This window comes from Rattus rattus, chromosome 10, assembly GCF_011064425.1.
Source record: "Rattus rattus isolate New Zealand chromosome 10, Rrattus_CSIRO_v1, whole genome shotgun sequence".
Classification (NCBI taxonomy): domain Eukaryota; kingdom Metazoa; phylum Chordata; class Mammalia; order Rodentia; family Muridae; genus Rattus; species Rattus rattus.
The window spans coordinates 20757410-20775586 of NC_046163.1; the positions used below are offsets into that span (position 1 = coordinate 20757410).

General features: G+C 33.9%; 1 protein-coding gene across 1 annotated transcript in view; it reads left to right on the plus strand.

Moving 5' to 3' along the window:
• The window catches only part of Kcnt2 (potassium sodium-activated channel subfamily T member 2), a 267014-nt gene extending 251199 nt beyond the window's left edge, over window positions 1-15815 (plus strand). The window contains exons 22-23 of the mRNA XM_032915567.1: window positions 2871-2955; window positions 14595-15815. Coding sequence (XP_032771458.1) covers window positions 2871-2955; window positions 14595-14706 — 197 coding nt within the window. The 3' untranslated portion in view covers window positions 14707-15815. The remainder of the gene's footprint in view (window positions 1-2870; window positions 2956-14594) is intronic.
• Window positions 15816-18177: the final 2362 nt, after the last annotated feature.

The following is an 18177-nucleotide window of genomic DNA, read 5'->3' on the forward strand; positions in this document are numbered from 1 at the left end:
CAAATTTAACTACAGAAAATGACTGAGATTAAAGCAATAGTGTGTTGCCAATAAAACAATTCATGAATGTGGTTTGATGTATATCTATAAGAGGCTTTAAAAAACAAAATACCTATCCATTCTCAAATGCAAGATCACAAAAAGGAAGTAGTGACTGTGAGCCTAAGACGACGTGTAGCAGACAGGGAAGAGGCCAGACTAAGCTCTACTGCTAGGCAGACTTGAAAGAATGGGTTTGAACTCACCAACTACTTCTAACCTAAATCAAAAGGATGACATCCATCTTCTTTGAGTACAAGTCATTGAGGAGTGAAGAAAGAAACTGGAATTGCTGGTACTGATTGTGACCTCATCCATCCAGGCCTTGATTTAAAACTTGTATATTACCAACATGTTCAAGATCATTTTTACCACCAATTGCACAAGTGTCTTCAGTATGATGTGTTCAAATAAACTGGTTGAGAAAGACAAAATATTGACAAAATAACTGCATCCATTATCAGAACACTTATAATTATCTAGACAACTTTGTGACAATCATGAGAGCAAAACTGGTCAGTAGCTTGTATCCAAAAGCAAAGAAGACTAGCTGTTAATGATAGAGTGCAGCAGTATATCTACACTGAGCAAAAAGTACTCTGTTAAAATCATCTTCTTTGTAAAGTAGTTCAGGAATGCTGTTCTTTATTTATGAAATTGACTTGCTCATACACATAAGAAATGAAGCTTTTTCTAGTATACCTACTATCTTTCAGAGTGTTATTATGATTTAGGGTCCAGAGAACAGCATCAATTTGAGTTCCTCTGAAAAGCACTTCCTATAATTCAGACAAAAATAATTTTTTCAGAGAACTATGAATCAAACTTATTTTTCATACAGATATATAATCTTGATAATGTCATGTCTGTATAATATGATTTATGTTTGAATTGTAACTATTTTTGATACGAATACCATTTTTATAACAAATTGGGATTTCAAACTCCAGGCTGTTGATTTAGCCATCAATTTCTAAAATATGATTCCAGAAATAAATATGCTGGATTCCTACTTGCATATGACTTTCGAACAAATAATTATTTTAGTGTTTCACATGCAGTTTTTAGGGTAAGTTTTTGCTAAGCAGTTTGTTTGTTAGAAGTTAGATGTGGTTTGCATATCATTAGACATACTTTGTTTTTTCCTGGCAACCCTGACCTTAAAGGGAGGATTCAGAATTTTTTCCTTTATCTTCTCCATCAATTAGCAATGAAACATATTATTTAATTTGAATATCAAGCTAATCAGCTTAGGATTGTAATATTTTTATTGGAAAACTTTTGGTTGGCTCAACTGTTTTGTCATTCGTCTGTCTTGTGAGATACTAACATTGATTTATAGACTTTAAAATAAATTTGCATATCAATTGCACTAAAGAAGAATACATTATAACATTACAATGGCAAATTTCTACCGAAATGGATGCAGTAAATTATATTATTTTGTGGGAATAGCATTTCAGTACAGGAAACTGTTTTTTTTTTGGTTCAGCTATGTTGGCCTAGCATGAACTTCTCTTGGTAAAGAAATAACTTTAGACTTTTAAAAGTTACTAATTAAATATTTTCTTCAAGAACTCTGCTTATTTACAACTGTAGTAACTAGGAATGTACTAATATTTTGACTTTTTTCAGGGGGGGCATTGGTTAAATATGTCAACAAATGTTATCCTTTGGAAGAAAAGTAGTCATTGAAGTATGTTTCTATATGGCTTTATCATATCTTATAATACTCTTGGGATTTAGAACATCAAAAACTACAAATTTGTTCACATTTTTAAAATACTTATTCCTATGTCTTTTGTTCTGGTGAGTTTCTTATTGTGGCATTCGATACTTGAAGTTGGATACTTTTAAAGAGATGTTTGTTTAAGTCATATTATTGGACGTGACAATTAGAATACAGTTCGAACTCACCAGTTTGCAGTTTCGTGATGGCCACTTCTCTATGCCACCTCAAAGGTCTGTGGATTTAATAGAAAATTACAGGGACAGATAAGCAAATTTGTATGGGGAAGAGTTTGAAGACTTGCTCTTTTAAAACAACTAGATCTAGTAAGAAATAACTGAGGATGTAACATAGTACTCTGAGGACATTATTTTCAGGGTCTGCACCACGTTGTAGCACTTCCCAAAATGGCCAATAACAACCAGACTTCCAATACCAGAGCCTCTAAGATGGGGCTAAACATTCAGTTGATACTTAAAGCATAACACCTCCATTGTGTTGTTTTCAAAGACAACCATTTGCCAGTGCAATCCCATTAAAATGTTTGATTATACTATTTTATACAGAATTCTTTGCATTCTTAGAGAGAAAAACAAATTTTGCCATGAAAACATGCATATTAAACTGTGCATATTTCGCACTATCTCTAATACCTTCTAAATATTTCTGCCTAGATTAGTTTTTCAGAATTTTCTACATCAACATTCTCTGGGATGATGTTACTTCTAATTATATTTAATTAGTATATAGGGAAATGAATCAAGTAAATATCCCATATCCATTTCCTTAGTAAAAATGCTTTTTAATTGTAATGGCTTTCAGAAGAGAATATAACTATGGTTACACTGAACAAAATTAGATACTTTATTAGATACTTTTAATCATCTACTGGAACAAAAATAGATAAAAGCATAAATGTGAAAACCAAATCTACTTTCATTAAAACAACAACAAAATCAAAAACAAAAAACAAAACAAAACAAAAACTATAGCAAATTCTCATTGGCAACTACATTATTTGAACACAAGTACAGTAACTGTGGTAATTTTGTGGGAATCATATAACAAACTTGACATCTTATTTTATTTTATTTGATTTTAGATGAAATGAATGATCATCAGAGCACCCTTTCCTACATCCTGATTAATCCATCTCCAGACACCAGGCTTGAGCTGAATGATGTTGTGTAAGTTGATCTTCTTGGGATGAAGCCTACTTCATGGTGGTGAATGATGGTTTTCATTTGTTTTTTGGATTCTGTTTGCTCGAATTTTATTGAGTATTTTTGCATTGATATTAATAAGCAAATTTGATCTGAAGTTCTCTTTCTTTCTTGGGTCTTTGTGTCATTTAGTTATCAGAATATCTGTGGTGGCATAGAATGAATTAGGTAATATTTCTTCTGTTTCTATTTTGTGCAAGCCTTTGGTATTAGCTCTTCTTTGAAGGTTTGGTAGAATTCTGCACTAAAACCATCTGGCCCTGGACTTGTTTCTGGTATAGTGTTCTTTAATAACTATTTCTATTTCCTTAGGGTTTATGGGACTATTTAGATAGTTTACCTGCTCTTGATTTAACTTTAATTTTGATATGTGGTGCCTATCTAGGAAATCATCCATTTTATCTAGATTTTCCAGTTTTCTTGAGTATAAACTTTTGTAGTAGGATCTGATGATTTTTTTTAATTTCCTTAGTTTCTGTTCTTATGGGTCCTTTTTGATTTCTGATTTTGTTAATTTGGCTAAAGGTTTATCTACTTTGTTGATTTACTCAAAGAATCAGCTCTTGGTTTTGCTGATTCTCTGTATATTTGCTTCAAAATGGTTGATTTCTACCCTGAGTTTGATTATTTCCTACAGTTTATTCCAATTGGGTGTGTTTGCTTCTTTGTTCAAGAGTTTTGAGGTGCTGGTAAGTTGCTGGGGTAGGATATTTCTAATTCCTTTACCAGTATACTTACTGCTATGAATTTTCCTCTTAGCATTGCTTTCCTTGTGTCCCATATGTTGGGGTATGGTCTGTCTTCATTTTCATTGAATTCTAGAAAGTGTTTAATTTCTTCATTTATTCCTGACCAAATTATCATTGAGTAGAGAGTTGTTCAGTTTCTATGTGTATGTGAGCTTTCTGTTGTTTTGGTTTTTATTGACGTCTAACCTTAGTCTGTGATGAACTGATAGGATGCATGGGGCTATTTTAATCTTCTTGTATTGGTAGAAGCTTATTTTGTGTCTGATTATATGGTCAATTTTGAAGAAGGTACCATGAGGTGCGGAAAAGACATATCCTTTTGTTTTACATTGAAATATTCTGTGTATATCTGCTAAATCCATTTGGTTCATAACTTCTATTAGTTTCATTGTGTCTATGTTTTGTTTTTGTTTCAATTCCTTGTCCATTTCTGAGAGAATGTTGTTGAAGTCTTCCACTATTATTGTGTGAAGTTCAATGTGTGTTTTGAGTTTTAGTAATGTTTCTTTTATGAATGTAGGTGCCCTTGTATTTTTGGTATAGATATTCAGAGTTAAAATTTCATCTTGGTAGATTTTTTTCCTTTAATGAGTATGAATTATCGTTTCCCACCCTTTTGATAACTTTTGGTTGAAACTTTAGTGGATATTAGGCTGGCTACTCTATGTTGTTTCTTGGGACTGTTTGCTTGGAAAATTTTTTCCAGTCTCTTACTTTGAGGTAGGGTCTGTCTTTGTCACTGAGGTGTGTTTCTTGCATGTAGCAAAATGCCTGATCCTGCTTGTGTATGCAATATGTTAGCCTTTGTCTTTTTATTAGGGAACTGAGTCCACTGAAATTAAGAGATACTAAGGACCAGTGATTGTTTGTTCATGTTGTTTTTGTTGTTGGAGGTTGTATTATGTGTGTGATTCTCTTTTGGGTTTGTTGTGAGATGATTAATTTCTTATGTCTCTTAGGAGTAGATACCTTCCTTTTATTGGAGTTTTCATTATAAAATCCTCTGTAGAGCTGGATTAGTAGATAGAGATTTGTCATAGAATACATTGGCTTCTCCATCTATGACATTTGATAGTTTTGCTGGGTAGAGTAGTTTGGGCTGGCGTTTTTAGTCTCTTAGTGTCTGCATGAACTCTATCTAGGATCTTCTGGCTTTTAGAATCTCTTTTGAGAAGCCTGGTATAATTCTGACATGTCTACTTTTTACATTAGTTGGCCTTTTTCCCTTACTGCTTTTAATATTCTTCACTTATTCTGTGCATTTAGTGTTTTGATTATTATGTGTTGGTATGGCTTTCTTTTTGTTCCAATCTATTTGATGTTCTGTAGGCTTCTTGTACATTTATGGCCATCTCTTGCTTTACAGAAATTTTCTTCTATGATTTTGTTGAAGATGTTTTTTGACCATTTGAACTGAGAATCTTCACTCTCTTCTATTTCTATTATGCTTAGGTTTGGTCTTTTCATTTTGTCCTCAATGTTTTGTGTTAAGAGCTTTTTATGTTTTGCATTTTCTTTGACCATTGTGTCAATATCTTTTATATGCCTAAGATTCTCTCTTCTATCTCTTGTATTCTTTTGTATCTGTAGCTGCTGATCTCTTTTCCAGGTTTTCCATCTCCAGGGTTGCCTCCACTTATGATTTTTTTTATTGATTCTACATTCACTTTTAGGTCTTGGACTGCTTTGTTCAATCCTTTACCTGTTTTTTTTTTTTTTTTTTTTGATTTTTTTTTTTTTTTTTTATATTTCCTTAAGGGATCTATTTGTCTCCTCTTTAAGGGATTTCATCATTTTCCTATGCTTTCCTGTATTACTTTGAGTTATTTCTATCATCTTTAAATGCCTCTATTATGTTCATGAGATGGGATTTTAGGTTAACATCATACCTTTCAGGTGTATTAGGGCATCCAGGACTTGTTGTTGTGGGAAAACTGGGTTCTAATGGTGCCAAAATACATTGTCTTCTGCTGCTTATCTTCTTGACCTTGCCTCTCAGCATCTGGTTATTTCTGGAATCTGCCTCCTTGGACACAGGTAGAGCTCTGTGATTTGGAATAGAGCAGGCCTCAACAGAAAAAAGCAATGCTGTCTCTGGTTGGGAGCACTAGGCTCCGGTGTCCCTGGTTAGGACTGATCACCTGGGAGACAGGCAGGTTAAGGGATGGGGGCAGGGAAAAGGGAAGCAGGCACATGGATCTGCCCCTTGTGAAGGTGCAGACCAGAAGGGAGATGGAGTTCATGCAGAGGGGGAGGGGTCCCACATCTGTTGGACTCCATGAGGGTCCCAGCTGTGGCAGTTATTTGGGTGGGGCCTCACCTGTGTCCCTGGTTACAGCAGATCTCCTTGGAAACCTGCAGACTGTGCTGTTGGGAGAGGGGCAGACATGCTGATATGCCTTGGTGGAGGTACAAACTGAAAGAGGTCTTCTGTGACCCTTTAATAAACTTCACAGAGTTGGAATGACCCCAACCATAAAATTTCTTGGCTGCTATATCATAAGCATAATTTGCTACTGTTATGAATGGTAATATAAATAGCTTATATGCAGGATAGCTGATATGTGACTCTGTAGTGTCATGACTTACAGACTGAGAACCACTGCACTAAAAGGATGGACTGGGTTTGAACAATAATAATGACCCTACCCTGAAAATGGGATACAGAAATGAGTGTGACAGTTCCTTTCCTTTAAGTGCTTCCAGCTAATTAACAAAACTATAATGTAATTACAATAAATTGAAAAAAGTATAGACCTTTGTAATATAATAAATTTATCTTTGACTAAGCTAAGTGACACTTCACCTATACTTTTTTTAAAAAAAATGATATTACTTCATGATGGAGTAGGCATAAAGGATGGGTGATATCAACTACATTCTCAAATTTAAACAAGGTTTGTTTAAATTTGGATAATGGAGGACATTCCAGAAATGGAAAATTGGCAGAAGAAAATATTCTGCATAGGAAATTCATGAAGTATTTTAGGTGACATTTGGACAATATAACAGTGGAAACTCCTGGACTTAGGTGACAAGGTCTGGAGTTCAAGTATGACATAATAGGTGGGTTTTCACAAGTGAGCAAAAAATGTATCAAAAAATTGGATGTAAGACTGTTACATTTGGTAGTACAAGCATAGAAAAGAAATCCTTACAAAAGCCTGCTCTTCAATCCATGATCAATACCATTTTGGATCTGCTTAGAAGCTCATAGACAGTAGATACCAGTAAGATACCATCCACTGTGATGGGAAAATAACAGCAGCACCGTCTCCAGGTTGAGAAACACAAAGCAAGCAGAGCTTGTGTTCAACTCACTTCCTCATTTTTATATTGTCTAGGAATCCATAATAGGTTCCTTTCTTCTTCATTCAACCAATCATTATAATCCCCATTAGAAACGCCTAGAATCCCATATGTGGGTAGATTGTAGATCTCATCAGGTTGAAAATTGAAACTGACAGTCACTGCATGTAATTAACATGCTTCATGTTGGACATTTATCATCTGAACTGAGATTCTCAAATTCCATTTTACGTTATTTTGAAGTGTACAATAATGGTTACCTTAATATGTAATAAGATTTTAGAACTTAATTCTATCCACTGTTATGCCTGTTTAGTAACTCCAAAAGACCACCAAGGAGCAAATTCCAATGCAAACACAATAGTGGCTTTATTACAAGCTCAACTTTGGCCTCAAGACACAGCAGAACAATAGCTCATGTCCTGAGCTTTCAGCAGGTTTTAACAAGGCTTTCAACAAGGTTTTATAGGAATCCGTAAGCAAGCAAGGGTGTTTCTAGTGTGGTGCACATCTGATTGGGGAGCCATTATGGAATTTTGTTACCCTTTACCATTATTGGCTCTGCTGGAAGTCAAACTATAAACTTAACTTCTGCTTTTCTCCTGATTTGTGGTTGTTAGGAAGTGAAGTACGAGGGGCAGGCTTGTAACCTCGGTGTGCAGATTTATTGGGGCCTAACCTGGAAACTTGTGCTAGATGCCAATTATGGAATAACATGAAACTGGTGCTAGGGTGCAGCCTATTAGTTACCTAGAGTTCAACCTTAGGTCAGGTCCTCTAAGAAGAAGTCTGAACCCAAGATCTAGTCTTTCAAATCAATTACTCATTTTTCCTTGTACCACAAACTGTATATTTCCCTGTGATCTGATGACCAATATTCTAGTCTTTATAGTTTTAAAATTAACATTTTGTTTGCATATATAAAAACCCATGATGTTTATCTTTCTATGCCTAGCTTATATCTATGTTATCTGATAATGCCATTCACATTTCTCTAAGTAGCATATAAGAAAGAAGCCTTAGTAATAGTTCAACATACATGAAAATGTAGATTGTACTGATCAGATAAGAGAAATATGATTTTTCATTATTGTTTTTAGATTTGTGTTGTAGTCTAAAATACAGACATTTCTCTATAGTCAGAAGAATATACATTTAGCATCTGCTGGAGAAAGGTCCTGTAAATATCTGTTATCTCAATTTAATACATGTATAAGGAACCATAAGTATTCAATTGAATCACTCATTTAATTTTGTTTGTGTATCCACCAGTAGATTAATGGATCATGTGTTTTTATTTCTAGTTCTGTTAAAAATAATGTCTATATTGGTTTAATTATGGATATACTAATCTAAATTTAAACTAATAGTAAATGAGAATATCTCTGTTCCAATATTTTTAGCAGTATTTGATTTCTGATCTTTTTGATAACAGTCATTCCAATAGATGTTGGACAATAATCATTTTGGTTTTAATTTTATTCATCTAAGGATTGAATGTTTTAAGAATATTTTTATATTCTTACCGGGAATTTGTTTGACAACTGTGGTTTCAGGTCATTTGCAGACCTTTTATTTACATTACTTTTGGAGTTTTGCTACTGTTAGACTTATTGGACTTTGCATATATGATCTAATTATTATATCACATATTGAATGGATACTTCAAAAACCATCTCGTACCTTATAATTTTTATTTGGTTGATCATTCTTTGGCTGTTCATAAGCTTTTGGCTTGTTAGCATACCATTTGACAAGTTTGCTTTTTTTTTTCTTTGTACTTTTGGATTCTATTTTCTTGTAGGTATCAATTTAATTGCTGTGTATATATTTATATCATAATAGAATTCACATTTAAGTAATTTTCTCGATAAAATAAGCATAAAAATCACACATTTGAAACATGCAGGTCTTTAAATATTTCTGGTGGCTATGCATAAATTATCATAATCCAATTTTGGAACATTTCATACTTTCTTAAAGACATTCTGCACCATCAGTTGGGTTAAGCGGTCGATCTCCATCTTCTACTCTCTTCGCTTACTGATGTTCTCCTTACTTATTAGTCTACATTCTGTGTTTCACAAGTATCCTAGTTAGAGTTTCATTGTTATGAAGAGACACTGTGACCAAGACAACTTATAGAAAAACAAACATGTTAGTGGAGCTGACTTCCAATTTCAAAGTTTTAGTTTCTTCTCATCATGATGGGAAGCAAGACAGGCATAGTGCTGGAGAAGCTGAGAGTTCTACATCTTGATTCAAAGGCACCAGAAGGAAACTGGCTTCCACTGGAAACAAACCGGAGGATCTATTCCACACTGGACAAAGCTTGAGGCTAGTACTTCAAAGCCCACCTGATAGTAGCATATTTCCTCCAACAAGACCTATTCCAACAAGAACACAGCTCATAATAGTGTCACTGTGGGACAAGAATTCAAATGCATGAGTCTATGGCACCCAAACCTATTCAAACCACCAAAGCAAGTTTTATTTTATTTACACAGTTTAAAGCCAAAAGTATCCTATAGTACATATTCTTTTGTTATTTTATTTCTACATTGACAAATAGAATAAAAATTTAATCATATAATGGTGTCACAGTCTTTACGTTCAAATAATATTCGTGCGAATAGACCACATTTTATTTTTCATCATTGTTTTAACATTTGTTTCTCTTTTTGTACTCTTGTGATTCAGTATTATGACATTTTTGTGGATGCATGTTTTCACTGTTTTTAAGGATATACTTGGCAGTAAGCTTGCTGGGTACATGGTGATATTATGGTTAGCATTCTGAGGACATATTAAACTATTTAATGAATTAGACTTCCTCTCTAATGTAGAGTGTAACAGTGTCCTAATCAACATGTGTTGTATTTACATTATGTCCATTTATGATTTTTTAATAATTTTATGTAGTTGTTCAAAATTCATACACATATACAATGAATAGTGATCAAATCCTTCTTACCACCAACCTCCATTTCCTCATGTAAAATATCCAATTCATGTCTCTCTTTCCGGTTTGTCCTTATATTATTACACATGGCTTTAGCCCTCGGAGCCCAATTAGTGCTGAGTATATGCTTGTGGTTAGAGGACCATTCCCTTATGTATGGACAATCTACTAGAGATAGCATTCCACTTCTCAGCATTCACCAACTTCTAATAGTTCTTCTTCTATTGGGAGGATCTCTGGAGTGTGACATCCTTTTATTGATTTCTGCCAAGAATCTTCCTTAACCGTGGTCAATAGCAACATAAATTTGTGGATATAAACATAAATATTTAGAAGGTGATTTCACAACATGACCATTTAGTGAAACCTTACCATTTTGTTCCCATCTAATTTCATCTCTCCAATCATAGATTTTGGCCAGCTTTATAATGGTCATGCCATGGGTTGGGGATTTAGCTCAGTGGTAGAGCGCTTGCCTAGGAAGCATAAGGCCCTGGGTTCGTCCCCAGCTCCGAAAAAAAAAGAACCAAAAAAAAAAAAAAAAAACAATGGTCATGCCATGAAATTCCTTCTGTGGAGCAGGCCAGAAATCAAATGAAACAGTGATTAGTTAGTGTAATTATCATGCCATTTTTCCACAGGGACACAACTTGACTGGTAGGTTGGAATGGTAGTATGTGGTGTCCTGTGCTTGGTTTCTTGAAGCAAAGTGTATGGCATATTACTATCTAGTTATGCTAGGCAATAAAGATGCTCCCAAAAGACATTGGAAGTTTACTTTAAATATGTTTGTAAACACTAGTGTCCTAATGTGTTTCCTCTGCTTTCTGATGCTAGTCTTCTAGTTGGGTTTACATAAATATTCTTTAACACTTTTTAGTTGATTTTATGTATGGTTAAAAAAATACAGGATATAATTATATGGTTTTGTTCAGTTTTCACAGAACCATTTTTTAATTTATTTTTTATTGGATATTTTGTATTTACATTTCAAATGTTATTCCTTTTCCCAGTTTCCCATCCATAAACCCCCTATTCCCTTCCCCACCCCCTTCATCTATAAGGGTGTTCCCTCTCTCCAACCATCTCCCCTTCCTGCCTCCCTGCCTTGATATTCCCCTACACTGGGGTGGGGAGGGGTCCTGCCTTAGCAGGACCAAGGGATTCTACTACCATTGGTGCTCAACAAAGCCGTCATCTGCTACATATGCAACTGGAGTCATGGGTCTGTCCATGTATAGTCTTTGAGTAGTAGTTTAGTCTCTAGGAGCTATGGTTGGTTGGCAGTGTTGTTCTTTTGAGGTTGCAAGCCCTTTCAGCTCCTTCAATTCTTTCTCTAACTCCTCGATTGGAGACCCTGTTCTCAGTTCAATGGTTTGCTCCTAGTATTTGCCTCTGTATGTGTCATGCTCTGGCTGAGCCTCTCCGGAGACAGCTATATCAGGCTCCTGTCAGCATGCATTTCTTGGCTTCATCAATATTGTCTAGGTTTGTTGGCTGTATATATATGGGCTGGATACCAAGGTGGGGCAGACTCTGAATGGCCATTTCTTCAGTCTCTGCTCCAAACTTTGTCTCCATATCTCGTCTTATGAATATTTTTATTCGTCCTTTTTAAGAAGGACTGAAGCTTCCGCACTTTGGTCGTCCTTCTTCTTGAGCTTCATGTGGTTTGTAGGTTATATCTTAGGTAATTTGAGAATCATTTTTTAAATTGTTTCTTCTCTTCAAATTCTTGATCCTCTGTTGTAAATTTAGTCATTTGAAAATATATTTGTTTGTCTATATACAAGTACCATGTTGTGTCATGTCCTTACTATAGCTTGAAGCATAGTTTGCTAAGTAAGATGTAAGCATTGTAATGTTTCCAGTTTTCTGGATTTTGCTCAATATTGCATTATTAGCTGGGCTGTCACTTAAATGGATTAAAAAACCTTTAGTAATGGTAAAGCTTTAACCATATCCTGTTCTATACAGAAATGTGCATGGAGAAAAAAATAAAATAGATGTCAAATGTCAGTTATATTCAATTTTAGGGTGAAATAAAGTATATTTTCCAAAAATAGTTACTAGAAAAGTATATTAAAATGAACATCATTGTCTCTACCTCATACTTACAAATAATTTCTTAATTATACCTAGCATAATCAGATACAATGTTTTTTACTGCAATAAAATAGGGCATTTTTGTAATCTGGTGAGCATGAGTTTATGCTAGTAGAGTTCTTATTGGCCTGTCAAAAATTACATGTTGATGTTGTTGTTTTATCAAAGACAAAACACAGTGGAAGAACATCTTCTTTTCTTAAGCTCATCTAAAGAACAAATTTTAGGAAATCTCCAATCTACCTCATATCTTAACTTGAATAATATTTTTCTAAATAATAAATGGTTTTTTTGTTTGTTTCCTTAGTTAGGCTTCATCCATTTCTACTCTATAATACATCAAGCCTTCCTCAACAGTCATGCATGATTAATTTTAGCAGTATATTCAAAATTGATATCGTTAATCTCTTGGCTCTATGACCATGTTTTTCCATCCTATATGTATGTGTATTAATTCAAATAGACTGTGAATCAGCCCATAGCTAGGACACTTACTGTTAGAGGGCATACAGCATACAAGGCACATTTGTGAGGAATTTTCTGTTCTTTCAACATTTTTTTCTAACTTAATAAAAAATATCAATTTAGGTGCCAGGAAAATCTGGTCCTCATATTATTGCAGTGACTGTCATTGTGACAATGACAGAAGGCTTAGCTGAACTCAAACTATGACACATTATCAAACCTACCATGACTAGCAGCAGATCTAAAAAGAATCAATGGAACCTGCTGTGTTAAACTGGTTTACTCGTATAATAACGTAAAGAACACTGTCACAACATCAGTGCAGTGAGTCAATAATGAATTATACTTTATGTTTTGTGTTTTTTGCTAAAAATTTACTTCTAGAAGTTCATTTCAAATCAGAGAGCAACATTAATTTGATTCTGAAACAATAAATCACTAGACGAAATGTCATTAAAAGACTTAATGTACGCTATTAGTCTTCTTCATCTATTCACAATGCTATTGAAATTTCAAGTAATTAGAAAGCAGTGAGCGTAGATAGCAAAATCCCATTAGTAGATACAAGGACATTAATTTCCACTTTTATTTGATTGAAGGAACTGGATGGAGCTGCTTTCATTTGTCTAATTCATCAAACTTATGAAGGGCTGTAGTACATGAATATTTCCCCTTCAGGTTGTATGAAGGAAAAGTACAATCATTGCTAGGTATTTGTTTTCCTTTTTGTACTTCCTTCTATTTAGGATTCCCTTTTTCTGCTTTATATTTGTTCTGTACATTATATATTTATTTGCTTACTTACTGACTTATTTATTACTTACTAATTTACACCTATGTTATGAACTGCTGACATGTAATAATGCCACATATACTTTCACAGGATGAAGATCCCTTTCCTCCAATCTGAATATTAATAGCACATTTGAGTTTGTGAAATGACATTTTCTTATTTATTCATAGAAATTATCAAGAACGATTTTTAAAGAATCTCATGGTAGTGGTAGCTCTTACCTTACATGTAACTCCAGCAGTTGCAGATAGAGACAGACATATCCCCATAATTTTGAAGCCACACTCGCCTATCTAAAGAGCATCAGAACATTAATGACTAGATAATGAGACCAGTGTTAACAAACCAACAAACATAAAGAATAATAAAGCAATATAAATGAACTTTTATATTTCAATGTTATTTTCTTAAATATTAGATGAACAAGTACCGCAAATGTTATTTTGACAAAGTGTTTGCTGTAATAGTAATTAAATATATAAATATAAGAGATTTTTCAAATCACCTTCAACAAGCTCTAAATTAAATGAACAATAAAAATAATCATTGATTTACTGATGATTACGTTATAGATCTTGACAGAAAGAAGCCAGCTTATGGTACCAAGCAGAAAGGATAAATAAGTTATGGCGTTTTGAACAATTAAAAGTATCATAATTGGAAAGAGAGAGTGATTCCTACCATCTATCATCTAACCACTGCAGGTTAATTACAGTGAGTCTCTCCACCAGTTGCTTATACAATAATGTGGGGCTGCATTTCGCCTCAACACTGGGGTGTGGGACACTGCCTGTCCAAACTGTTTATTCAGTCTATGAGGATACATATGACTTCTTCAGTGTGAACTCTTTCCCAGGACAGGATATCTAGGAAGAAAAGATCAATGACTAGACACTTGGAATCTACTTAGATTTATTTGCATGGAGAACTCTGGGTTTCTATGCCATATGACCAGATGTGATGGTCCTCTGTATGGGATGTCAGGGACAAGTGCTCCAGGACAAGAAACATAGTTGGGAACTGATTTAAATGTTAATGAGATTTATTGGGGGATTTTGAATCTGCTGGACCACACCAGCTTTTCTGTCTGGTATCATGGTTCCACTTGCCCCACACGATATTATTTTATATAACTTACAGATATTACATATAGTAAGACTTTGAATTAACGTTGCATTGATTTACTAATACAGCTTCTTGCTTTGTTTTCCTTGGGTAGATATTTGATCCGACCAGATCCACTGTCCTACCTTCCGAACAGTGAACCCAGTAGGAAAAACAGCATCTGCAATGCCGCTGTTCAGGATTCTCGGGAGGAAACACAACTCTGATGAAAAGAAAATAAGAGACATTATATTCCTTGCAGGGATCTTGCTTAAAATCATTAAAATGTTGCAGATTGTCTAAAGAAGCTGACTGGATTGTATTCAATTTCTCATGTTGCTTCTATATAAAACAAAATCTATTCTCTTTGAAGTACAGATCATTTTGAAACATAATGTGATATTTGTTGACATTTTCCTGCTTAATATTTCAACTTCATTGGAGGAGATTCTCAAAATAACTATAAAATGCAGAAATGAAAAATCTGATATTTAGTTGTTTAAGAACTAAGAGTGTATAAAAATTTTAAAATCCACCTATATTAAGTACATCACAAGAACACAGAAGATTCATTTTCTTTTTATAGTTAAAGATGTCATTATATTGTTTAAAATTGTTGTTTTTAAAATTGAGCCCATTAAGAATTAATGCGTATCTCTATATGGAGATTAACCACTAACTTACATGGCTGACTTCTGTCTAGGCATCATAGTTTGCTTCAGAGTAGATCTTTAACGTCATTTCTGTCTTTCCATATTACTGTATTTACTTTAGGATCTGAGCTATCCATAGCATGATTAATTTTACAGAAGAAACTAAAACACAAAGGAATATTGAGCACCTGAGCTTTTTTGGTAACTTTACATCAAATGCACATTTTATGCTAGGAAAAGTGTACTTATGAGAAAATATTTTTGTTCTCCTAAAAAAAATGCCAAACAGAGAAAACCAGACATATCTTTACAGCTAATTTGAATGTGAGAATTGGAACATTACTTGTATATATCACATGAGCAGTGATGACTTCTATTACTGTTAGCTTTAATATTTTTCATTTTGCTATATAGTAAAATTCACTAGGAAAATGACTTAAAGTTGAAAGAAGAATATTTATATGTTTTATGGACCACAAGGACACTTTAAAATCTTAAGCACTCTCAAAATGTTTTTGATATTAAATACTCACAAAGTCTGATTTAATGTCAAATCACTAAAATGTATCTATACTTAGCACTTTAAGGAAAAACATTACTATAGATATTTATTATATTTGAAATTTAATATGAATTATTCAGAAATTGACAGATGAATTTAATATAATCTGACTTTTAGTTTATCCCCTATTTTTTGACTTCATAAATGTTCTAAAATTCACAAGAGAATAAAAACATACAGTTTACCAAATCACATAAAATGTTCCCATTGGAGATATATTGGTATATTTTAAAAAAATAAAATTTTAATTTTTATCTGTTTCTTTATTCATGAAGTTGACATGGAGTTATAATGCAAACTAAAATAGTTCATGTAAGAAATGAATGTTTTGTTCTTTTTTATCATAATGAGGCAGATCATAGAAAAGGAAAATAAATTATTTTAAAAATGAATCCTAATGTCCTTACCATAATTATAAAGAAAAAATAGAAAGATAAATGTAAAATCAAATCTTCAGGCAACCTTACAACTAGACCAGAGAATATATAATACAGTTTTATTACCAGCAGTTGTCATTATCCATTATTAGGAATAAGAAAAACATGAAGAATTCCTCCAAACAGAGAGATGCTCTCTAGTCTTCAGAAAAGCATGACTAGAACAAGTTGCTTAAAATTGGAAGTGAGAGCATGCCTGAAACATCGGATTGAATACATATGTATGTTCTGAACATGAAATGTATTTGAAAAAGACACCACATGATGATAAAATTGAAAGCAGAACTGAACTAATGTATTCAATAGGTAAAAATATTGAATATCTATTGATATCAGTAGTCAAGTAGAATATGTCTTTGGATTGAAATTTTTTTATTCCATTACAGTTCTTTTAGGAATAAATGTCAGATTTTAAAAGTCTTCTATTTCCCAACGATCTCTGAAGTTTAGTATTTTTGCATTATGACAGTTGTTAAGACTGGGATTTTAAGCTAGGATATGATTATATTTCCTATAAAACTAAAACTTTTGTTTCATAACTTTTAAAATAATTATTTTTGATTATGAATGATAGTCCCAATTTAATATTTGACAGAATTCATATTGCTTGCTATAACAAGGATAGTTTATAGTCTTTTCAGTTATTTAAAGAATAAAGGATGTTTATTAATGACATTCAACAAATTGTTGCCTTTTTAAAATTATTACACTTGCACATGAAGATAAAACATGAAGTAATTGTGCTGGTAGCCTTTTGGGGATTGGTTTGGTTTATTGTCTATGTACATTTTGCTACCAGTTTCATTAACTTGCTCTAAAAATAAATAATAAAATTATTTCTGATGATGATGAATATGCCTTTTTTAAAATTTTTTATTAGATATATTTCTTTACTTACATTTCAAACGTTATTCCCCTTCCCAGTTTCCTGTCCATAAGCTCCCATTCCCTCCCCTCCCCCTCCCCCATATGAGTATTCCCCCTATACATCCCCCTTATTGCCCCCCCATATTCCCCTGCACTGGGGGTCCAACATTGGCAGGACCAAGGGCTTCCCCTTCCCCTGGTGCCTCAACAAGGCTATTCTCTGCTACCTAGGCAGTTGGAGCCCTGGGTCAGTCCATGTATAGTCTTTAGTTAGTGATTTAGTCCCTGGAAGCTCTGGTTGGTTGGCATTGTTGTTTTTATGGAGTTGCAAGCTCCTTCAACTCTTTCAATACACTTTGGGCAGATTATGTATTGAAACTGTAGAAGTATTTTGTCATTTTTATGTCTCAAACCCCAAATAAAGAGGCAAATTAAATTACTTCTTAACACTGCAGCCTCAGGATAAATATTGCAGGAAAACAGGAGGGAAATGAGGGGTAGAAAAAGAGATCCACAGTAGGAAGGAAGAGATAAAGAGGATGTAGGGAGAAAAAAATTACAATCAGTGTGTCAAGTCCCATTATGCTCAAATATAAAATTCAGAAAAAAATCTTTTCTAAGTAAAAATAAAATGGTTTTAAACATTGAATGGCCTTTTCTTTCAGGCAAATAGTAGACACCTTTCTCCCCACTTCTGTTGTTATGGTACCTGGAAAAACCCTGGGGTGTGATGAGAACAGAGATTTAGCCATGGGGATACAAAGAGAACAGAACCATGGGAAAGTGGGCCACTGAGACCCCTGAGATTTTATTTTGTCTCCCATAAACCTAATCGTAATGTTGAGTATCTTAATGAACATAGACAGTCCCTAGAAAAGCAAGTTCTCTATTCCTTTAAGGACAGGCTTCTGAAGCAGAGTGACATGGGGGGATACAGACTGCTCCGGCAGCTTTTGCTTTTTCAAATGTTGTATACTTAGGACAAGAGCTTTTGTAATGTACAGTTGTTGGCACACAGTGGCTCTAAGAAGCTGTCACAGTGAGGTGAGTATTGGGAAAAGTGCTGTGGATGAAGCATGGCTCAGAAAAACTTTCCATAGAAACTTGGAGCAGAATTCTAGTGAGCACAGAGACAACAGCAAACGTGTGACTGCTTTCTTTTGTATGAGATCCCACAGT